The 25,510-nt window shown below is 35.4% G+C and overlaps 1 protein-coding gene across 10 annotated transcripts in view; it reads right to left on the bottom strand.

Moving 5' to 3' along the window:
• LOC105470402 (solute carrier family 9 member C1) overlaps positions 1-25,510 on the bottom strand; it is a 134,916-nt gene that overhangs the window by 14,860 nt on the left and 94,546 nt on the right. For 8 of the 10 annotated variants that reach the window (XM_011722371.3, XM_071092430.1, XM_011722372.3 and 5 more), the window contains 6 exons: positions 23,480-23,605; positions 21,895-21,993; positions 20,886-21,056; positions 10,537-10,668; positions 10,218-10,403; positions 8,617-8,743 (listed from right to left, as the gene is read on the bottom strand). In XM_011722371.3, coding sequence (XP_011720673.2) covers positions 8,617-8,743; positions 10,218-10,403; positions 10,537-10,668; positions 20,886-21,056; positions 21,895-21,993; positions 23,480-23,605 — 841 coding nt within the window. The remainder of the gene's footprint in view (positions 1-8,616; positions 8,744-10,217; positions 10,404-10,536; positions 10,669-20,885; positions 21,057-21,894; positions 21,994-23,479; positions 23,606-25,510) is intronic. The other 2 variants (XM_071092429.1, XM_024789316.2) reach the window with 2 other exon arrangements.

Raw genomic sequence — 25,510 nt, 5'->3', positions numbered from 1 at the left:
AGGTGAACCATTTGTAGTTTGGTATGGCTAGGTTTTAAAGAGTGGGGAGAGAAGGTAGCAGGTGAAAGGGCAGATGGTGAAGGGCCCAAAACTATGCCCTGTATATGCTTAATCATTTTTAAAAGCAGAGAATCAAGGTATTTTATTTTAATTTTTTTGACAATTTAAATATTTTATTGATACATATTAGTTGTACATATTTTGGGGGTACATATAATACTTTGATGCCCGTATACAATGGGTAATGATCAAATCAGAATAATTGGGATATTCATCATCTCAAATATTTATCTTTTCTTTGTGTTGGGAACATTACAATTCTTCTCTTCTGGCTAGTTGGAAATTACTATAATTACTATAATTAACTATAATTACTGTACTACTGAATACTAGAACTTATCCCTTCTAATTGTATTTTTGTATCCTTTAGTCAACTTCTCTTCATCATCTCCTTTCCCTTTCCTTCTCAGTCTTTGATAACTATTATGCTACTGTATACTTCTATAAGATCCACTTTTTTAGTGCCCACATATGAGTGAGAACATGTTGCATTTGTCTTTCTGTGCCTGGATTATTTAACTTAAGATAATGATCTCCAGTCTCAAACACATTGCAGCAAATGAGAGAATTTTATTGTTTTTTATGGCTAGATAATATTCCATTGTGTATATACACACATACACACACTGCATTTTCTTTATGCATTTGTTGATGAACACTTATGTTGATTTCATATCTTGGGTGTTTGAACAGTGCTGCAATAAACATGGGAGTGAAGACATTGCTTCAACATACTGATTTTATTTCTTTTGAGTATATACCCAGCAGTGGGATTGCTAAATCATATGGTAATTCTAATTTTAGTTTTTTTTTCTTAAAGAAACACTGTACAGTTTTCCATAATGGCTGTACTACTTTACATTTCCACCAATAGTGTACAAGTGTTCCCCTTTCTTGGTATATTTTCCAGTATTTTAAATTTTTAAATGACAGTAGTCATTCTAAGGTGAAATGATATCTCATTGTGGTTTTGATTTGCATTTCTCTATTTTTAGTGATGTTGAGCATTTTTTCGTATATATGTTGGTCATTTGCATGTCTTCTTTTGATAAATGTCTCTTCAGATGTTTTGCACATTTAAAAATCGAGTACTTGTGTTTTTGCTATGGAGTTATGTTCCTTATATATTCTGGTTAGTAATCCCGTATCAGATGAATAGTTTGCAAATATTTTCCGTTATTCTGTAGGTTGTCTCTTCACTTTGTAGACTGTTTCCTTTGTTGTGCAGAAGCTTTTTAGCTTGATATAATCCCACTTACTTATTTTGGCTTTTGGTTGCCTGTTCTTTTGTGGCAAAAAAATCTTCAGACAGGCTGAGTGAGGTCCTATAGCATTTTCCCAACTTTTTTTGTTTTTTTTTGTTTTTGTTTTTGTTTTGTGGTTTTACAGTTTTAGGTCTTAAATTTAAGTCTCTAATCCATTTTGAGTTGTTTTTTCTATATGGTAATAGATGGGAACTTTGTTTCATTCTTCTGCATATGGATATCCAGTTTTTCTATCACCAATTATTAAAGAGACTGTCCTTTTCCCAATATATGTTCTTGGTGCCTTTGTTGAAAATGAGTTGGCTATCAGTGCATGGATTTATTTCTGGATTCTTTATTCTGCTCCATTGATTGAAGTGTCTGTTTTTATGCCAGTACCATGCTGTTTTGGTAATTGTAGCTTTGTAGTATAATTTGAAATCAGGTAATGTGATGCCTCTGGTTTTGTTCTTTTTGCTCAGGACTGCTGTGGCTATTTGGGGTCTTTTGTGGTTCCCTATGGATTTTAGGATTTTGTTTTCTGTGTCTGTGGAGAATGCCATTGACATTTTGATAGGGTTTGCATTGAATTTACAGATTGCTTTGGGTAGTATAGACCAATTTAACAATATTAATTATTCCAGTCTATGAACATGGAATATGTTTTATTTTTTTGTGTGCCTTCTTTGATTTCTTTCAACAGTGTTTTATAGTTTTTCTTGTAGAGATCTTTCACTTCTTAAGTTAAATTTATTCCTAAATATTTTATTTTTTTGTAGCTATTGTAAATAGGATTGCTTTCTTCATTTCTTTTTCAGACTGATCACTGTTAGCCTATATAAATGCTACTGATTTTTTGTATGTAGATTTTGTATCCTGCAACCTTACTGGATTTGTTTATCAGTTTTAAGAGTTTTTGGTATGAAGTCCTTAGGTTTTTCTAAGTATGCTATCATGTCATCTGCAAACGAGAATACTTTGACTTCTTCCTTTCCACTTTGGATACCTTTATTTTTTTCCTTCACCTAATTGCTCTGGCTTGGACCACCTGTACTATGTTGAATAGTAGTAAAAGTAGACATCCTTTTTTGCTTCAGATCTTAGTGGAAAAGCTTTTTAAAATTCTTCCCTGCTTAATATGTTATTAGTTGAGGGTTTGTCATATATGTCACATTTATTGTGTTGAGGTATGTTCCTTCTATATTCAATTTGTTGATGATTTTTATTACGAAATGATGTTGAATTTTATTGAATACTTATTCTGCATTTACTGAAATGATCATAGAGTTTTCATCCTTGATTCTGTTGATGTAATACATCATATTTATTGATTTACATATGCTGAACCATCCTTGCATCCTTGAGATGAATCCCACTTGATCATGATGAATGATGACCTTTTTAATGTGTTGTTGAATTTAGTTTGCTAGTATTTTGTTGAGGATTTTTGCATCTATGTTGATCAAAGATACTGGCCTGTAGTTTTCTATTTTTCCTGTGTCCTTTTCTGGTTTTGGTATCAGGATAATGCTGGCTTAGTAGAATAAATTTAAAAGTATTTCTTTCTCTTCAATTTTTTGATATAGTTTAAGTAGAATTGATATTAGTTATTATTTAAATATTCATTAGAATTCAGTAGTGAACCCATTAGATCCTGGGGTTTTCTTTAATGGGAGACTTTTTATTATGGCTTTGATCTTGTTATGTGTTATTGGTCTGTACTGGTGTTGTTTCTTGATGTTTAAATTCTGATAGGTTGTATGTGTCCAGGAATTTATCCATTTCTTCTAGGTTTTTCAATTTGTTGGTGTATAATTTTTCATAGTAGTCTATGATGATCCTTTGTATTTCTGTGGTATCCATTGCAATCTTTATTTTTTAATTTCTGGTTTTATTTATCTGGGTGTATCTCTTTTTCTTAGTCTAGATAATGTTTTGTTAATTATCTTTTTTAAAAAACAAATTTTTTTGCCAAATTTTAAAATCATCATTATTTCCTATTTTATTTATTTATGCTCATTTATTATTTCTTTCCTTCTACTAATTTTGGGTTTGGTTTGGTCTCGCTTTCAAGTTCACTGAGGTTGTCATTAGATTTTTTTTAAGTGTTTCTATTTTGGGGGTATGGGCATTTATTGCTATAGACTTCCCACTTAGTACTGGTTTTGCTGTATCTCATAGGTTCTGGAATTTTGTATTTCCATTTTCATTTATTTCAATAAATTTTAAAAATTTTCCTTTAATTTCTAAATTGATCCATTGGTTATCTAGGTGCATGCTTTTTAAATTTCATGTATTTACACAGTTTCCATAGTTCCTCCTCTTATTGATTTCTAGTTTTATCCCATTGCAGTCAGAAAAGACATTTGATATAGTTTTGACTTTTTTTAAATCGTTGAGACTTGTTTTGTGGCTTAACATGTGGCCTATCCTGGAGAATATTCCATATGCTGATAAGAAAAATGTATATTCTGCAGCAGTTGAATGAAATACTCTGTAAATGTCTGTTAGGCTCATTTGGTGTAGAGTCTAGTTTAACTCCAATGTTTGTTAATTTTCTGTCTTGATAATCTGCCCATTGCTGTAACTGGGGTGTTGAAGTTCCCTACTACTATTGTATTGCAATCCACCTCTCCCTTTAGATCTCTTAATATTTGCTTTACATATCTGGGGACTCTGATGTTTAGCACATATGTATATTGACAACTGTTATATCCTCTTGTTTAATTGACCATTTTTTTAATATAATGACCTTTTTTCTTTTTTTGTAAAGGTTTTGATTTAAGGTCCATTTTATCTGATATAAGTATAGCTATTCTTCCCCTTTTGGTTTCTGTTTGTATAGAATATTTTATTCTATCCCCTCATTTTCAGCGTACATGTATCTTTATAGGCAAAGAGTTCTTCTCATAGGCAGCATGTAGTTGGGTTTTTAAAAAATTTATTAAGCCATGCTTTGTCTTTTGATTGGAGAATGTAGTCCATTTACATTCATTGTTACTACTAATAGGTAAGGACTTGCTACTGCCATTGTCTTACTTGTTTTCTAGTTGTTTTGTAACTATTCTCCTTTCTTCTTCCTTTCTTACTATCTTCCATTGTGGTTAGTCATTTTTTCTGGTAGTATGTTTTAAATAAGTTACTTAAAACTAATACCAACTTAACTTTGATTGCAAAAAAAGAGAGAGAAGAAACAAACACACAAACAAAAACATCGGTATGCAGCAATTCCCTCCTTACCCTACATTTTGATTTTTAATGTCACAATTTGCATTTTATATTGCTTATCTCTTTAAAATTGTCATAGTATATTTTAAATATTCTGTCTTTTATTCTTCTTAGTAGGGATATAAGTGATTCACACACCATGATTACCAAATTAATGTAACAATCACATTGATAATATTTTCTTTCCATTTGAAGAATTCCCTTTAGCGTTTCTTATAGGACAGGTCTGGTAGTGATAAATGCCATCAACATTTTTTTTTGTCTGGGAAAGTCCTTATTTTTACTTTCTTTCTAAAGTTTAGCTTTTCTGAGTATAGTATTTGTGCTTGGCAGATTTTTTTTTTTTTTTTCTTCAGCACTTTGAATATATCTTTCTACTCCTTCTGGCCTATAAGGTTTCTGTTGAGAAGCCTGCTTTCAGGCATATTGGATTTCCCTTACATATTATTTCCTTCTTTTTTTCCTCATTGCTTTTGCTCAAAAGTCCCTTTTCCTTTCTTTATCTTTGGCTTTTGAGTACCTAATTATAATGTTTTGGGGTATTCTTATTTGAGTTAAATCTGATTGATGACTTAATCTTTTTGTATCTAGATATTTATCTCTTTGTCCAGGTCTGTAAAGTTTTCTGTTATTATTTATTAAGACAAACTTTATACACCTCTTTCTTTCTCAGTTCTCTTAACTTCAAAAACCAAAATATTTGTTCTTTTGATGTTGTCACCTAGACCTTGTAAGATAGCTTTATTGTTTTATTCTTTTTCTCCTCTGATTGTATTTTTAACTAGACTGTCTTCAACTTCACAGATTCCTTCTTCTATTTGATCAATTCTGCTGTTGATGCTATTTCATTAATTTTATTTTCAGCTTTAGGACTTCTGTTTGATTTTTAAAAATTTTGATCTCTGTTAAATTTCACTGATAAACTTCTGAATTCATCCTGTGTTTTCTTGAAATTCAGAGAGTTTCCTTAAAATGTTTTTTTGAATTCTTTGAGAGATCACACATCTCCATCATTTTAGGGTTGGTCTCTGACATGTTATTTTGTGCATTTGGTGAGGTTGTATTGCTCTAAATATTCTTGATGCTTGTGGACATGTACATTGAGGGATTAGGTATTTATTTTAGTCTCCACAGTTTGCCTTTGCCTGTCCCTGTCTGCCTTTGGAGAGCCTTCCATGGATTCTGGCAGACTGATTGTTTAGTTACCCGAATCTGTCATCACTGGAGCCCTTTCAGCACTAGAGGATGCTTACCAAGACTCTCACAAGGATTTCAAGGTTGATGTAGTTTTAAGGCCCAGATGGACCTGGGGAAGTCCCAAGGAGGGTTCTGGTGTTGTGTGGGAGTGCTGGTCTGGAAACGGTCCCAATGGCCCAGATGGATGTGACTCTTTGCCCATCTCTGCAGGGATATGTTGGGTCCCTGATTTCAGTGAGAGGGGTTGAAGTTGAGGCGGGGCCCCCTTGGGATCTGCCAGAGAAAGGAGGTTGATGGGCCTGTATTGTTGGCTTAGTTGGGCATGCATTACCCAGCAGGTCCCTGCACAAGCAAGGCAATTCCTTGACTGTAGCTGGAGGAGCCAGAGCTGAGACTGTCCCCTCAGGATCTGCTGTGGGACAGAGGCTGCAGAGGTCAGTCTTGCTTCAGAGTAGTGCACATTACCTAGCACAGACAGGATAGCTCCCTGATGCAGCAGGAGGGGACAAAGCTGAGACAGAGCCCTCTGGGGATCTGCTGTGAGATGGAGGTTGGTATGCCTGTCACATCAACTCATATAGGTATGTGTTTCCTAGTAGGTCCCTGAACAGATGGGATAGTTCCCTGACTGCAGCAGGAAGGGCTGGAGCTGAGATTGGGTTGATTTGGGATCTGCTGTGGGACACAGGCTGGAGAGTCTTGTCTTATTGCTTCAGAGGGGCATGCCTGGCAGGTTTCAGCACAGAGGGGGATAGTTTACTGGTTGCAGTGGGAGGAGCCAGACCTGAGACTTGGTGCCATCAGGATCTGCTGTGAGTTGGAAGTTGGCAAGTCTGTCAGGGGGGCTCAGACTCCCTGGTTGTGTGATATTGGTGATTCTCTCTCTAGATCCTTGTGTGAGCAGCGCTGAGCTGGGACCTCAGCTGAGAGTTGTTGAAGCCAAACCACAGGGAAACTTTCAGATTCATCACTGAGATAGATGTCAGCAGGCAGGTGAGTTTCTCTGCCAAGGCACAAGTATGCATGATACTTCCCAGATCCCTTGACAGATGGTTTTGGATTCAGGCTCAAGACCAAATGAGGAAGGAGCCAAGTCCCTTGGAGGACAGGATAATTTCAGGACTTGAATGTGGAAGGAACCTTGTAGTATCAGCTACCTGGAGTCAATCTGCATTCTCAAAATGATGCCCCTAAGTTGTGAGCTATGTGAAGACTTCACAAACTCCTACCTAAATTTTGAGGCTCCTGCAGAGAGGCTTTGGGCCATGTATGGGGACAGAATTCTTTTTTTGTTGTGGGATATATGAATGGATTACCTTCTATTCCATTATCTTGGTTATGCTACTCTGTATATGCTTAATCTTAAGGTCAGTGAGGACCCATACAATGACAGTATTTTGTGTCCACATAGATGTAAAATTATATGATTGTACATAATAAAGATTAAATTCATTTAAATTAGTAACAATGTTATATTCTTGGTATTTTTACTTGATGTATATCACTGGTTTTTCTTTAACTTTTAGTTTAGGTTTGGGGGTACATGTGAAGGGTTTGTTACATATGTAAACAGGTTGTCACAGAAGTTTGCTGTATATATTATTTCATCACCTCGGTATTAAGCCTAGTACCCAACAGTTATCTTTTCTGCTCCTCTCCTCCCTCCCATCCTCCCCCTTCAAGTAGACCCCAGTGTCTGCTATTTCTTTCCTTGTATCACTGGTTTTTCAAAAGTTATAATATGGAAAATCAAGTTTTTAATGCTTATATAACATTCAATCACGTTGACTGATGTACTGATTTAGTTAACCATTCATTTATCATTATACATTTTTATTATTTCTTATATTTTATTTTTATAAATAATGCTCAATTATCATTTTCTTTTTTAGCTTTATATATCTTTAGGATAAATATTTAGACATATTATTTAGTCAAAGGATATAAACTCTTTTTTGGCTTTTGGAATCTCCTGATTAATTTACTTTATTGTTTGCATTGCTATTAATAAAGTAAGAATGTGTATCAGATTCACTACATTGGTTTGGTCGAGAGGTATTATAATTCTTATGAAATTTCACAAATTAAATAGACCAAATACATAATTTGTTTCTGTAAATATTAACAGCATTGAACATCTTGCACGTTGTGTTTTCAATGCAAGTTTTCACCTGTGAATTGTCTTTGGTTTATCTCTTGATTGGTAATATTTTTTATAGACACAGGGTTTTAAAATTGATTTCTATATTTCTAAATTTTGAACATTATTTCTCCTTTAGTGAATTGATCAATTAAATTCTATTATTATTACTTATTCAATAATTTTTAAATTTTTAAAATTTATCTCAAAATTCAATTTAAAATTTTTGATTTATAATGGAAAATTTAAATTAAATTTTTAAATTTGTCTCAAAAGTATTTTTCAAATTTTAATCAAGGGCTTAATAGTAGTGATTAAATAATCATATATGTTATGATTAAAGTTTTATCTATTAAAATCTGTATGAAGAATAGGCTTTATATTAAAGTTATTCATCCAGTTCCAGTGATTTATGTTTGTTGTTCAGACAGGACAATGGTATTTTTAATGTTATTGCTATATAACATATCTTAATTTGGGGGAACAGTTAGTAATTCCCTCATTAACCTTTTTTCGTATCATTTTGATAATTATGCACTTTTGTTCTTATGGATGAAATATATAATAATTTAAAAACATAACTTCAATATTGTCTGTCTGAACTCATACATTGAATAGCAAATATGGCAGTTAAAAGGATTCCTCAATACATTAGGCAGAATGCAAACAACAGTTTCCAAATATACATAGGACTATTTTATAAAGGAAAAGTAAGTTCTTACAATTGCTCAAAGAAATCTAACTCACGCATTAATCCTGGTGTAAGAGAACTTTTATGTTTAGGAATAAACTTTCTAATATTCCATCTGAATGCTTTCATGTTAGTCGGAGTTTGAATAATCACTACTTTTGTGAAATCTTCAATACCTTGTATCTGAAAGTTGACAGAATGCAAGTTAATTTCTGAGCAAATATCCTACTATTAAAAATTTTCTAGTAAGCTGCTATTTCTGACTTTCTCTAAGTATCTGGGAAAATTGGAAAATATTAAATCAACACAAATAAAAAATGATATCTTAAAATACTTGGGTATGTTAGTTTTGCAAAAGTCAATATTCCATATACATTCATTGATTTTTAAATATTTCTATTCCATATGAAAAAATGATTAAGAATGAATCACCAATGGCCCTTTAAAAATCATCCAGAGACTTTTTCTACATGGCAGAAAGAAAGTTTAATGAAAAGAATTAAACTTTCTTTCTGCCATATAGAAATATTTTAAAATATTCTTCCATCCTGTGGTTGTTTTCAACATAGTTTGAATCACATTGGTACCCAAATCCACAATGAGTAGGGCTCTGTGTCTACGGAAGTAAGTAGAGAAAGTTTACCAGGCTTCAGGCTCTTGCTTGACTGTCTAAATTCTCAACAAGCACCCACACCAAATTTCTGTTATGTGTTCAAGGATAGAGGTAGAGAGCAGCATAGTGGAGAACGTTTCACTTCCTGTCATTAAGCATTACGTCAGTGCTGCTGATGTCCACTTAGAAAATTTTCTTATGATCATTTCTCACCTTGGGATCCCTCCCATCCCCATTACACTTTTTTCTTATGTCCAAAATCTACCCTGTAAGTGCTTTCATCCTAGCTGTAAAACATTTTGTTAATATATTTACTTATTTCTTTCCACTTGGTTGAAAGATCTCTTGAGGACAAGTTGTAAGTATCTTTTTTTTTTATCATTTCAATATATAGCACTATATACAAGCATATTTTAAATAACTCTGAGTCCTCTTTGAATTACTTTTTGTAGCTGTATCTTTCATGTTCCCTGATTCCTTTTGACATGTGCCTCTCTGATTCTCCCCCAACACAAAACAATACACACACAAACATACTTCTTTCCTTCTTTACATGGCTCAGGTTCTCATTTTGATTGTCAGGGGAACTCAATTAACAGTTTAAATATGAGAAGATGTTCACTTTCAAAGCAGCTGTGGAAATACTACTAATACTCAATTCAGCATCAGTCTGGCAGAACGTTTCTAGAGCATTGTGGGTACAGTTTTTCTGCAACTTGTGAGTAAAATAAATGCACCCTCTTTTGCAATGAATAACTGTACCAAAATCTAACTGTAGCCAAAATGTCCAGCTTGGCCATCATAGGCATTGGATAGGAATAGCTTATGCTTGGGCTAGCAAGTGCCAAAGCGGTCAATGAACTTGGTGCGTGTGGGCGTATGTGGGTGTGGTTGTGGGTATGAGTGAGTGTTTATGGAGTGGTGGGAAAAGGGAGAAGATTGGAAAGTGAAAAGCTTAAGATTATACTGACAGTTTTCCTGATGTTAATACATTGTTGGACATATGGCATGTTGACCTGAAGACAGGAATCAATATTTCTTTACCTGATGGCATGTTATAGGAATTAAGAAAGGTGCTCTATAAAATTTTCGTAACTGACAATCTTCTACAGCTCCATGTATGAGGATAACATAGATTACATTTTCATCATAGATATCAGTTTTGGTGGTCATTGGTATATCTTCTATATAAATATTAGAGAGCTTTAGTTGCATCTTGTAGTTCCAATCCTGTTTTAAAAACACAATTTCAGTCTATTATTAGTTTATGAAGTTTAATATATATTCATTAATAGTCAATTATAATGTTTTAATGCCATTCCATTCAAAGAAAGAAAGACAAGTTTATACAAGCACTTCCTACCTCATAAGACAAGTGTTCTCTGATTTTTCTGGCTGTAATAGCGAGTCCAATTTTTAGCCACATTTTATGTTCAATGAGAGGAGAGCATTGCTTAAAAGCATCATACAAGTGAGTTTTGGGAATAAAACATGTCTGGAAAAGAAGGATGTAAATTTGGTATTTTATTTTGTGCACTATGTTTTAAGGAATAAAGTTTTTTTGTTTATGTACACTATTAAAGCTAATAATTTAATTAGGTAAGATTCACATAATAGCTTGGAAACTTAATAAAATGTGTCTATCAGTGAAAATTAGTATGTTCTTTCCCTATGTTCTTATTGACTTTGTCAAAATCAGTTGGCTGTAAAATGTGGCTTTATTTCTGGGTTTTTAAATTTGGTTCCATCCATGTATGTGTATATTTTTATACCAGTATCATGCTGTTTTGATTACTATAGCTTTATAGTATAATTTGAAGTTAGGTGATGTGACTGCCCCAGCTTTGTTCTTTTTGCTTAGGATTGCTTTGGATATTTGAGCTCTTTTTTGGTTCCCTATGAATTTTAGGATAGTTTTTTTCTAATTCTGTGAAAAATCATGGCATTTTGATAGATATTGCATTTGATCTATAGATTGCTTTGGGCAGTGTGGTCATTTTAACAGCACTAATTCTTCTGATCCATGAGCATAGCATGTTTTCATTTGTTTGTGTCATCTAAAATTTCTCTCCATAAATGGTATTGGGAAAATTTGATTGCTTTATGCAAAACAATAAAACTAGACCCTTTATCTCTCACCACATTTTAAAAAATCAACTCAAGATGAATTAAAAACTTAAATGTTAGATCCCAAACTATAAACATGCTGGAAAAAAATCCTAGAGAAAACTCTTCTGGACATTGGTGTAGGCAAAGAATTAATGACTAAAACCCCAAAAGCACATACAACAAGAACAAAAATAGACAAATGGAACATAATTGAACTAAATAGCTTCTGTACCACAAAAATAAATAATCAAGTGAACACGTAACCTATTCACTGTGAGAAACAAAAACCCTGCAGAATGGGAGAATATATTTGCAAACTATGTGTCTGACAATGGACTAATGTCCAGAATTTACAAGGAATTCAAATAGCCTTTCTGACTAGTGTAACGTGATATCTCATTGTGATTTTCATGAGCATTTTTCTGATGATTAATGATTTTGAACATTGTTTATATACCTGTTGTCCATTTGTATGTCTTCTTTTGAGAAATGTTTATTCAGGTCCTTTGCTTATTTTTAATTGTATTATTTATTTTCTTGCTGTTGAACTTTTGAGTTCCTTATATATTTTAGATACAAACCCATTATCACATGTATGATTTATACATATTTTATTTTTTATAAGATAAAAAATAGAAAATAAATTACTAAAAATTATTTGACCTTTTTAGATAAATATATGCCTCTATAAATATGTTATTTGAGGGGATCAAACTTTTTAGGCAAAAATAAAATGCTTATGCTAAAAGTGAACAGACCATTGGTTACTAAGAATAAAACTTCTATGAATAGTCAAAAACAAGTTTTGTGTACATTGGATTTTATTTCTCTTGGGTCAGTATCTTTTTTTTGTGTAGTATAGGACATGTATATTTAACTTTTGTAAGCAACTGACAAACTGTTTCAGACCAAAACCACTGTTCAAATTAAAATCTCTGTTTCAGAAGTTGTTTCAACATTGTACACTCTCATCAGCCACGTATGAAAATTTCAGCCAGGAGTGGTGACTCATGCCTGTAATCTCAGTACTTTGGGAGGCCAGGCGGGCTGAGCACCTGAGGTCAGGGGTTCGAGACCAGCCTGGCCAACATGGCGAAACACCGTCTCTACTAAAAATACAAAAAATAGCCGGGCGTGGTTGCGTGTGACTGTAATCCTAGCTACTTGGGAGGCTGAGGCAGGAGAATCACTTGAACCCGGGAGGCAGAGGTTGCAGTGAGCTGAGATCAGGAGCCACTGCACTCCAGCCTGAGAGGCAGAGTGAGACTCTGTCTCAAAAAAAAAAAAAAAAAAAAGAAAAGAAAAGAAAATTTTAGTTGCTCCATGTCCTTGCCAATACCTGTTAGTGTTTTTATTTTTAGGCAATGTAGTAGGTGTGTATTGACATACCACTGTGGGTTTAATTTGCATGTTTCTGGCAGCTAATAATGGCGAACATCTTCAAGTGTTTATTGGCCATTTGTATATTCTTTGTAAAGTGTCTGTTCACATTCTTTGCCCAGTTTTTAATTCAGTAGTTTGTCTTCTTATTTTTGAATTGTAAGACTTATTTATAGATTCTTTTATCAAATCCTTTTGTTGGGGAACTTTTGAAAAGTCCCTAAGCCCATGACTCATATTTTTCCCTGATCCTGTTGCTCGTAATTTTTGTAATGTCTTTTGAAGAGCAGAACATTTTTAATTTTAGTGACATCCAATTTATTAATATTTCTTTTTATGGTTAGTACTTTTAAAAAAATCCTGGCTAAGAAATCTTTGCCTATCTTAAGTTCTCCTATGTTTTCTTCTATAATTTATATAGTTCTATCTTTCATGTTAAAGTGTATGATCATGCCACATTACATTTTGGGCCTAGTACATGGGGATCAAGGTTCATTGCTTCTGCATGGATATTCAGTGTTTTCAGGATTATTTGTTGAAAATATTGTAATTTTTCCATTGAGATAATTTGATCCTTTGTCGAAAATCTATTGACTATGTATGTGTGGATTTACTTATGGATTATCTTTTCTGTTGCATTGATCTCTACATCCTGACCTAAAGCCAACGTCATGTGGCCTTAATTACACGGGATATATGCCTTTAAATCAGGTAGTGTAAATCATCTAACTTTTTTATATTTGTTTTGTCTATTGTAGGTCCTCTGCATTTTCATATATATTTTACAAAAAGAGTCTGTGGAGATTTTGAATGAGGTTGTGTTGAATCTATAGATCAATTTATGAAGAATGGATATCTTAATAATATTATGGGCTCTAATTCACAAATATAGCATACTTCTCCATTTTTTAAATCTTTTTTCAGTTATCTAGGAAATATTCCATAGTTTTCATTGTAGAGTTATTCCATGTATTTCATTAACTTTATGTCTATCCCTTTTATATTTTGATTATTTTTGTAAAAAGAGTTAAAAATTTTATTTCCAGTTGTTTGTTTCTAGTATATGAAAACACAATTAATTTTTGGAATTTGGACTTGTATCTTGCCACCTTACTAAATTCATTATAGATTCTAGTTATTTTTGGTAGAATCTTAAAAATGTAGATATCATGCCATCTTGCAGAGACAATTTTAGTGCTTTCTTTGTAATTTGTAAGTCAGTTTATTTCTTTTTCTAGCCCTATCCTACTAGCTAACAACTCCAGTAGAATACGGAATAGAAGTGGTGAGAGTGAACGTTCTTGTCTTGCTCTCAGTCTTATTGTCTTAGTTTTTTATCACTAGATGTGATGTTAGCTGTAAATTTGTAATAAATGCCCATTATTGAGTTCAGGAAGTGTCATTCTATTCTTAGTTTTTGGAGATTTTTTAAAAGAATGTTACATTTTGTAAAATTCTTTTTGTTCTGTATCAAATATCTTATATAAATTTTCTGGTTTTTTCTTATAATGTGTTGAATCACAATGGCTGATTTTCAATTGTCGAGTCAATCTCATATTCCTAAAATAAAGCTTATTTATTTAGTTTTGATGTCTAATTCTTTTAATGTATTCCTGGATTCAACTTGCTAATATCTTATTAATGATTTTTTGTATCCACATTAATGTGGGATATTGGCCTGTAATTTTCTTTTGCTGAAATGTTTTTTCAAGGTTTAGTATTTGTTTACATTGGCCACATAATATGCACTGGAAAGCTTTTTTTCCTCCTTTGTTTCCTGACAAAGTCTGTGTAAGATTCATGTTATTTCTTCCTGAAATGTTTGATAAAACTCATCAGTAAAACCATCTGGCATGGAGTGTTTTTGTGGGAAGGATACAAATTCCAAAAATTTCAATATGTACAGGACTATTAAAAAGTTCTAGTCCTTAAGTAAATTTTGACATGTGTGTGCTTTTTAAAATTTTTTCATTTAGGTTTAGGGATACAGGTGCAGGTTTGTTATATAGGTGAATTACATTTTGCAGGGATCTGGTAGACAAATAATTTCATCACCCAGTTAATAAGCATAATAGTACATGATATGTAGTTTTCTGATCCTTACCTTCCTCCCTACACTCCACTCTCAAGTAGGCTCTGATGTCTCTTGCTCCCTTTTTTGTGTCCATATGTACTTGATGTTTAGCTCCATTTATAAGTGAGAACATGCAGTATTTGCTTTTCTGTTCCTGTGTTAGTTTGCTAAGGATAATGGTCTCCACCTCCATCTATGTTGCTGCAAATCTCATTCTTTTTTATGGTTGCATAGTATTCCATGGTGTATATGTACCATATTTGCTTTATCCATTCTACTGTTGATGGGCATTTAGGTTGATTCCATGTCTTTGCTGTTGTGACTAGTGCTGCAAAGAACATACACATACATGTGTCTTTATAGTAGAATGATTTATATTCCTTTCTGTATATATCCAATAATAAAATTGCTGGGTTGAATGGTAATTCTGTTTTAAGTTCTCTTAGAAATTGCCAGCATTCTTTCCACAATGACTGAACTAATTTACATTTCCCACAGTAAGATATAAGCATTCCCTTTTCTCCACAGCCTTGCCAGCATCTGCTATTTTTTGACTTTTTAATAAATGTCATTCTGACTGGTGTGAGATAGTATCTCATTGTGTTTTGATTTGTATTTCAAATGTAAATGGTTAGTGATCATCAGAATTTTTTCATATGCTTGATGGCCACATGTATGTCTTCTTTAGAAAAGTGTCTGTTCATATGGTTTGCCCATTTTTTAAGGGGGTTGTTTGTGTTTTGCTTGTTAATTTGTTTAGGTTTCTCAGAGATTTTGGCTTATAAACCTTTGTCAGATGCATAGTTTGCAATCATTGTCTTCCATTCTGTAAGTTGTTGCTCCTGGGGGGCTCCACCTCCATGAAATGTGGAGCTGCTGTTACTGGTCAGCTGGAGGAGTGGGTTGTGTGTATCGTTGTCATGACCTTGGGGTTTTTCTTGGTGGAGATGAGGGGGCCAAAAGCTCACAGGGAGGAAAGATTGATCTTTCCCCTGTCTGGTACCTGTGGCATGTGGTAAACTCGGGTGTAGCCCTCAGGCTCTTTGTTTCTTCCCCAGACCAAGGGCAGCAGGGATACAATTGTTACTGTGGCAGTGGCGGGAGCAGGGGTGTACTTGTATGCCTCTAGGAGCCTCTCCCTCGGGAAACTCTGGGCCACTACCAGTGAGTATGCTCAGTTGTGGATGGAGCAACTGTTCTACTTTCATGAGCCAGGGGCCCTGCCTTGTGAAGAGTGGGGGGAGTGGTTCCCTTCCATATGGTGGCTGGACTCCCCTCCATATGGTGGCTGCCATGTGCTGGAGGTGCCAGCATAATGACTAGGCCCTTTGTTCCTTTCCAGTGTCAGGGCTGTAAGGGCTGAGTCACTGCCACTGTAGTGGCAGAGGGGTTGTGAGTTGACTCTATGGTTTCCTCCTTGAAGAAATGCTGGGCTGTCTTTGATTGTGGTGATCAGGCAAGGGTTGGGTCATTGTGCTGGAGTCCCAGGCCAGGCGGCCCTGTTCATTGAGGAAAAGTGAGGATCAGGATCTGCGTGGAGAACAGTCTGGCCACTTTTCTGTGAGATGGTTGCTCTTTGCTGGGGTTCCGGACCAGCCTCTGATCCCTACAGACTCTCTGGATCCTGGAGACAGCAAGGGCAAGGGCTGCAAGACAGCAAGGATGGCAACCCCCGGCTCCCACTGGGAGTTCTGTCCAGGGAGTTGCAGAACTGCTATTGGCTCAATAGCCCTGACAAGGGGTGGCTGGAGCTCCAGGCCTGGAGGACCTGCCTGGTGAGGAGATGTGGGAACTAGCCCCATGTGACAGTCTGGCCACTTTTCCATAGGGCTGCTGCAGTATGCTGGGGGTCTGCTCCAGTCCCTATTCACCTTGGACTTTCTTGTGCCTGAAGGTAACAACGATGAGTGGAGGCTGCAAAATAGCAGAGATGGTGGCCTGCCTCTCCCTCTGGGAGCTCCGCCCCAGGGAGGTATGAACCTATTGCCAGCCTGAACACACCTGTAGGAGGTAGCTGGAGACCCCCGTCAGGAGGTCCCAACCAATGAAAAGGAATGGGCTCAGAGACCCACTTAAAATAACAGTCTGACCATGTTTTCATAGAGTAGCTGTACTAGCTGGGGGTCCGCTCCAGTCTCCAGTTGCTTTGGACTCTTCAAAGCCCAAAGGCAAGAATAGTTAAGTTGACCAAATAGCAAAGATGGTGGTCCATCTTCCCCCAGGAGCACTGTACCAGGGAGGTTTGAAACCCAGTTGGCCAACACCAGCAAGGGTGATTGGAGGACCCCAGTTGGGAGATTCTGCCTAGTGAGGAGAAATGGGATTTGGGATCTGCATGAATAAGAAGTCTGACTGCTTCTCCATAGTACCGCTGGGCAGTGCTGAGGGTCTGCTCTAGTCCCTAGTTGCCACCGATTTGCTAGAGCCCTAAGGCAACTGTGGCTGAGGCTCTGAAACAGCAAAGGTGGTGGCCCACCCCACCTACTGGGAGCTCTTTCTCAGAGAGATGCAACACTGCTACCCATGGCTGGCTGGATTTCTGAGTCAGTGGGTCTTATCATGTGGTGTACCATGGGCCTGCAGACCATCATTGGTCAGTCCCCTGTATTCAGTCCTTCTCCTAGGAATAGGTATGGGGATCTAACTTCTGCTGAGGGTTGCAGCTGGGTTGCAGCTGGGTATCTAAGGCTCCTAGGGCTCCACATGTGCCTGAGTGACTGCTCTGCTGAGACTCCACATAGCCCTACATGTCAGACTGCAGGCCCTAGTGGAGTGGGTTCATGAGGGGATCTCCTGACTGGAGGGTTGCAAAGATCCATGGGAGAAGCATGGGTTCCTGGGGCTGCTCATTCGTTCACTGCTTCCCTGGGCAGGTGAGGTTCCCCTGACTTTGTGTCGCTCCCAGGTTGGTGGTCATCCTGCCTTGCTTCTCTCCATTCTCGGTGAATTGAGTTGTTTCCATGATTAGTCGCAACGTTTGGACCTGGATGTTTCAGTTGAAAATGCTATGTTTACTTGTCCCTTCCATCCCTCTCTGTGAGAGCAGCACACACCAGCTGCTTCTAGTCAGTCACGTTGGCCACCTCTCTCCAGAATCCATTTTTAACAACTGGTTTAAAGTCTTTGACCAATCTACAGCCTGGACAATCTCCATGATGGTTTTTACTCAATGCTTTACTCCTCACCTTTTATACTATAGATCACAATTTCATGCTTCTTTGCTTGTTTTGTAATTCATGGTTGCTCATGATAACACTACAGAGATTCTAGATTATTTTATCTTCCTCTGAAAATTATTGATTTTTGTTATAGCAGGCAGTTCATTTACTATCTGATCACACTGAGTTTGTATATCTGGATTTTACGATTTGCTTGAGTGAATCAGTAGAAAACCTCAGGTATCTAAGACAGTGTAACTTGGTGGTTCTTAACCTCCAAACTCTGTCTCAACCATGAATGCTGTCAGGGCTTGCTCCAAGGCTTTGTTAGGTCTTAGAATAAGAGCAAACCTTCTTCGAGGTCATGATTCTTACTCCTAAGGCCTATTCTTTCTGGTCTCTCAGCTGTGGGCCTGAGATTTTAACAGATCTTTCCTTTCTGTTAGGTATCTTGACTTCTTGACTCCTGGTATCTTTCTCTCTCTCTCTCTCTTTTTTTTTTTTTTTTTGTGACAGAGTCTTGCTCTGTCACCTAGGCTGGAGTGCACTGGCGTGATCTCGGCTCACCGCAACCTCCACCGCCCGGGTTCAAGCAATTCTCCTGCCTCACCCTTCAGAGTAGTTGGGATTACAGGCATGCGCCACTGCGTCCAGCTAATTTTTGTATTTTTATTGGAGCCGGGGTTTCGCCATGTTGGCCAGGCTGGTCTCAAACTCCTGACCTCAGGCGATCCACCCGCCTCAGCCTCCCAAAGTGCTGGGATTACAGGCGTGACCCGCCGCGCCTTGCCTGACTCTTGGTATCTCTTTTCCTTTCTTAACAATCTGGTAAATCTAGTTGTGTCTCATCCTGGGCATTTGCAGCCTGTCTCTTAACCAAGGACTTGTGGAGAACCACCACACAGACTACTTGGGTCTTTCTCTGTTTAAGACTTTCTCTTACTTCCTGCTCTGCAGATTCTAGCCAGGTTAGTTTCCACAACTTCTGATGTCTCATTTCTCAGCTTAGCAGGATTGCCATCTTCTGCTTGGATTCTTATTGCATCATGGTCAGGAAATGATCCGAAGCGGAGGATCGGGTGAATGTAGGGCTTACCTTGTGAGTTTCTCATCTCTTAGTTTTGGATGATATAAGTTTACCTTTATAACAAACCTGCACATGTACCCCTGAACCTAAAATAAAAGGATTAAAAGAAAATAATTTTCAAAAAAAAATTTAAATAGAAAAAAAATCACGTTTGCCTCATATATTTTATTAAGTTTTAGGTTGTTTTTTAATAGAGGATGTGCTGCTCTGTTACATGTAGCTTCATTATAGCCCAAAGCAGAAGGCTAGAGGGTTTTTATGCAAATTCCTGGTATCCTAAATATATAATTTTATTTTCAAACATTTTAATGATAGAGATATTTTAAGTATATAACATATGTGATTATATGCCAACAATAAAAATATCATTTAGTATTCTGTTCACATTAAAATGTCCTAAATTATCTCAAATAGGCCTCTTTATAATTGGTTTGTTCAAATTAGAGCAATTGTATTTATTTGGTTATTATATCTCTTGAGTCCATTTTTAATAACTTTCCTTTGCCTTCTTCCCCTCTACCACTACACACTTTTTTTTTTTTTTTTTTTTTTTTTTAAACAGAGACAGAGTCTGGCTCTGTTACCGCTCTGGAGTGCAGTGGTGCAATCATGGCTGACTGGAACCTTGGGTTCCTGGGCTCAAGCAATCCTCCCTCCTCAGCCTCCCAAGTAGCTGGAACTACAGGCATGTGTCACCGTGCCTGGCTAATTTTTTTTTAATTTTTTGCGGATATGTTGTAGGACAGTCTCAAACTCCTGGCCTCAAGCAATCCTCCTGCCTCAGTCTCCCAAAGTTTTGGGATTACAGGCATGAACCACCATAACTGCTACTCCATTCACTTTTTATGCCATTGATTTGTTAAAGAAATCAGGTTATTTGTCTGCAGACTCTTCCACATTCTAAATGTAGTGATTATTCCCTCTTGGTGTCAATGAACTGGTTTCTCTCCTTCCTGTATTTTCTGTAAACTGATTCAGTCTACAGACTTGAAGAACTTCAGATTTTTTCTTTTGTGAGACTTCGTGAGTGGTGCTAACACTTCCGCTGCGTCACATCACAAGGTACATTATGCCTAGTTGTCCCATTTAGTGACACTAATATTGACCAATGTCCTTAGGTAGTATTTCCTTCATTACAAAGTTTTCTATTAACATTCACTCAGTAGTTTTAGCATCAACTGAAGGTTGTTTCCTAGATCTATTATTAGCGATGTCACAATGGAGATTTTCTGATTCTCTCATTCTGTGTTTATTAGTTGAAATTCTACGTAAAATTTTTCCTCATTTAAAAAGCTACTTTGAAAGAGTTCATAGAAGAAAGGCAAGATAAATGTTTACTTTTTTCTCTTAAAAAATCCATTTTCAGAGTAATAAAATGATATCCTAGCAACCTCAGTAAAAATTTAAAAAATTAGCATCATTATCAATGTATGGATTTTCACATATTTATGGAGTTTAATTATTTACAGTCATTATTCTTTTTGAGTTCAAATTAAGCCAGTGGGAGCCCTTGGTACTGTGAGGATGTTTTTCTCAATCATGTGTAGGGAAACTTCCATATAGTTTGCCCAACTTTTATATTAATAGATTCCAGCCCCGTCTTTATCTCCTTTCTCCTCTTTCAAATTGTGGTATTGACAATTAACATATGCCAGCCAATTTCCCCATGAAAGAGCTTATGTAGCCGGTTTTTCTGGATAAATTCTTCTTTCTTTATGGTTAACATTCATAAGCTATTTTGCCAGGGCTTTTTAATTCAACAAGTTTTGTTCCTTTATTATTCCTAGTTTTTAAAAATAAATTATCAACTACACTGTAAACAGACTAAATACTAAAATAACCTTAAATCTGGTATTAGATATTTAACAAAACACAACAAAAGTCACAGATGAAGTTTTTCTGACCTCTACTACAGTTTCGCAGGTGGCAGAATATTTCATAGGTTCATTAGTTAAGCAGTTTATCTCTCCTATTATTTCTCCACTGAGCATATAGTCTGTGTCAATTATCAGAAAATCTTTCTCCTTTGACTCCACCATTTGATCAATCCCCAAACCTGGCTTTGATCTTTCAAGCTGTTCAGGAACAAAGAAAGAGAAAAATACATATGCCAGTTAACTTGTATCACCAAAACTAATTTATGGCTTTTTCCACTTTGGTTTGAACAATTCTAATATTTACATATTGTCTTGAGAATAAATATTTTATTTCTTTTTAAGTAAAATTATTAAATTAGCAATGATTTAGACACAAAGCATTCTTAAATACTCTGATCTTTCTGATTCCTCCTACTCAGTTAATCTATAGCCATTTAGAATGGCTAAATCTCTAACTCAGATCAACAAAGTTGAATAACAATTTATATCATAATTTTCCATCATAAAAGAATTATTTTGAAAGTTTCCTGTTATTTGTGAGAAAGTATGTCTTTAAAATGATGAATAGTGTTATCCATTGTGTCTGTACATGAAAATTTATCATTAGATGGTAGTCATTGTCCTAAAAAAGAAACTGTGCAGTTCTTAACCTGGAAAGCTACTAATTATCAATTTCATAAAGTTTTCTTTAAAAACTTATGATCACAAGTGCATTTATAAATAATTCTGCCCAGTCAGGCGCGGTGGCTCACACCTGTAATCCCAGTACTTTGGGAGGCTGAGGCGGGCAGATCATCTGAGGTCAGGAGTTCGAGATCAGCCTGGCTAACGTGGTGAAACCCCATTTCTACTAAAAATACAAAAAATTAGCAGGGTGTGGTTGTGCATGCCTGTAGTCCCAGCTACTTCAGAGGCTGAGGCAGGAGGTAGAGGCTGCAGTAAGCCAAGATCATGCCATTGCACTCCAGCTTGGGCAACAAGAGAGAAACTCTGTCTCAAAACAAAAAACAAAACTAAACAAAAACCTCTGTCTTACCTTTACCATGCCTGAAATAATGATATAGATTCCTTGGGGCTCATCACCTTCTTCAAATATACCATTTCCACAATCAAATGTTACAACTTTGGCTTTTTCCTAAAAGATACCACCAAATATATAAGCTATAAACAACATTTTAGGAGTGGTTGGGAATGTTAAAATTTGCATTTTTTTATTATTATTGTTATTTTTGAGATGGAGTCTCGCTCTGTCACCCATACTGGAGTACAGTGGCACGATCTCGGCTCACTGCAACCTCCCTCTCCTGGGTTCCAGGCAAGGAGAATTGCTTGAACCAATTATCCTACCTCAGCCTCCTGAGTAGCTGGGATTACAGGTGCCCACGACCATGCCCAGCTAATTTTTGCATTTTTAGTAGATACGGGGTTTCACCACATTGGCCACACTGGTCTCAGACCCCTGACCTCAGGTTTTCCGCCCACATCGGCCTCCCAAAGTGCTTGGATTACAGGCGTGAGCCACCGCACCTGGCCTAAAATTTGCATTTTTTAAAAAAGTTTTTACATTTAAAAAATTACTATCATTTGATAATATCTGAAATATATTAGTAATAAGTTTGTAAGAGAAAATAGAAATTATGAAGAGTAAAGAGGAAGGTGGATCTTTATGAATATATGCAATTTTAGATAGGGTATTTATACATGGATTAGAAAAGAAATACTTTAGGAATGAGAATGTAATTAGGGGATAAAAATCTTTCATCTGGATGAAAAGTTATGGGAACAGATGTAGGCTAATGGCATGCATATGTCATACATACTCCTGCTCTAAACAACTGATCAGGTAAATAAAATATTCATTTATTCAAAATGTTTTAATCAGGTAGAAAAATTTAATTGGTCTTTTGACATTGAATAGATATATGTAAAAGAACATTAGAACAAGTTAGATCCATTTATTTGTTCATTCCACAAGCACTTAACTGAGCATCCAATATGCATTATGCAAAGTGCTAGGGGCTGGGTATTCAAAAGATAGATGAGATAAAAAATGTAGTAGGAGAGAGGCCTAAAGATAATTGTAATGTAATGTACTTAATGCTATAATAAAGGTACACATTGGGTACAATGGCAGCAATATTGGTCCTCTGAAAACAATATAGTTCACAGGATGGTCTTCTATTGGTGGGGCATTTGGCCCCAAAGCCTACTTCTCTGAGTACTCTGGTGGGGATGTTTCCAGAAAAGAAATAAGCAGGAAAAGTTTGAAAAAAAAAAAAAGTGAAATACAACGGCATTTTAAGAAAAGTAAATAGCACCCACAGATGAACGGAATTAGAAAAACATGTAATGTGCATGGAACACCATGATTGGTTCAGTATAAATAGAGAATAGAGGGTATGTGACAATGGAAAACAGAAGACGAAGGTGGAGAAGTAGGCAGGAAACAGATTGTAGAAAGATTTTGCATATTATTCAAAACGATTTTGATTTTATCCTATTGGCAATAAGGAACATTTAGAGAATATTAAACTAGACAGTATCATGGTTAAATTCTTATTTTTAAAGATATTATTTGTTAGTACATTAAAAATATTATTAATAGGAAATAAAAATGTTACCTTAATGAAGTTTATATGGTCTTGGTTTTTATCTAGCCACTGAATATGATATAGGACTTCTTCAACAGTAAGAGGTCTGATAATAGATTTAGACTCAAGCATCTCTTTCTTTTTGGCCATGATTAACTAAAACCATAAAATTTAAGAAAAGGGATGAGCCAAACTGCTGTTCTCAGAATGTTTAAGGCAGATAGGTCTTTGTACTATTTCCTATTCTTGATCATTTGACATTTTTCTTCTTCCATGAACATTTCCAGCCTCTCCTTATATCATGATTCTATCTTTCTGTATCATTTTTATTTCTTTCCAACTTTTATTTTAGGTTCAGATGACACGTGCAGATTTGTTACATGGGTAAATTGCATGTCATGGGGGTTTTGTTTACAGATTATTTTGTTACCCTAGTGATAAGTATAGTACCTGTTAGGTAGTTTTCCCTATGATCATTATTGTGAAGTCACAGATAAGCTTCTCTTAAAGTAAACCATTTTACTGAAGTATAGCAGATGTGAAAAAAAGTGTAAAAGTCGTAAATGTTCACTCAAAGAATATTACAAAGTAAAAACATCTGTGTAACCAACACCTAGATTAATAAAACATTTGCTTCACCCTAGAATCCTCCTTTATGTTCTCCTCTAATCATTACTTCTATCCAAAGATAACCTCTATACTTCTATCATCGTTGTTTAGCTTTCTCTGGGGTTTTCGGCTTTATTGACATGAAATGAAAGAATGTACTTGTGTCTGATTTCATTTGCTCAACATTATGTTTCTGAGATTCATCTATGGCGCTGCAGAAAGCAAAAATTTATTCACTTTATTTTCATTGTTGTATAGTATTAGGTTGTATGGATACCACAGCTTTATTTATCTACTGTTGATTGACATTTAGATTGCTTCAGTTGGGGTTTCTATGAGTAACGCTGCTACGAATATAGTGTACAGGTGTACATATTTCTGTTAAGTTTATGGTTATCTAATCTGATTGCTGGGTCATAAAGTATGCATATGTTCAATTTTAATAGGTACTGCCAAATATTTTTTCAAAGCACTTACATCAGTTTACACTTCTACTCTAATGTTCCAGTTGTTCCACACTGTTGTCTACACTTGGTATTGTCAGTTTAAAAAAAATGGTATGCTGGTGGTTGTGTATTGGTATTTCATTTGGGTTTTAATTTGCATCAAGCTTACGACAATGATATTTAGCACCTTTTCTTATGTGTATTAGCCATTTAAATAGCTTCCACTGCACAGTGCACTTTCAAATCTTTTGCACATTAAAAAATGAACTTTCTGTTTTGTTCTTATTGATTTGTATATTCTGGATATGAGTTCTTCATTGGAAATATTTGTCTTGCAAGTATCCTCTACCTTTTTGTGGACTGTCTTTTAGCTCTCTTAATTTTTTAATGAAGAAAAATTCTTAATTTTAATGTTATTTAAATCCAATTTGGTATTCTATTTAAGAAATCTTTGCCTATGCCAATATCATGAAAATTCTCTTATGTTACCTTCTAGAAGTTTATTGTTTTACCTTTAACAGTTATGTATATAATTTATCTGGAATTGATTTTTTGTGTATGGTATAAGACAAAGGTTCAGATTTATGAATTTAATGGTATAAGAACTCTAGACAGAAAAAAAAAAACAAAAACAATTAAAACAAAATTAAAACCTAATTAAGTGAAGATATATCATGTGAGTAGATCAAGTCAATATCACAAAGTTATCAATTCTCTCTAGATTGATATACAAGATTAATGGAATCTCAATGGAAATTTCAGTAGGCCAACCTAGTAGAAATTTCCAAGTTGCCTTTAAAATTTATTTGAAAATGCAAAATGTCAAAACTAGTCAAAATAGTCTTGAAGAAAATAACAAAGCTGGAAGACACACACAATCATATGTGAAAACTTAACAAGTTTCAGTAATCAAGACAATATGATTTGGTTTAATGATAGTTAAATAATACAGTGGAACAGAAAAAGAGTCCAGAAACTTATCCACACCTACATAGTCGCTTAAATA

This window comes from Macaca nemestrina, chromosome 2 (genome assembly GCF_043159975.1).
Source record: "Macaca nemestrina isolate mMacNem1 chromosome 2, mMacNem.hap1, whole genome shotgun sequence".
Taxonomy (NCBI): domain Eukaryota; kingdom Metazoa; phylum Chordata; class Mammalia; order Primates; family Cercopithecidae; genus Macaca; species Macaca nemestrina.
This window is presented reverse-complemented; position numbering and strand designations above follow the sequence as displayed.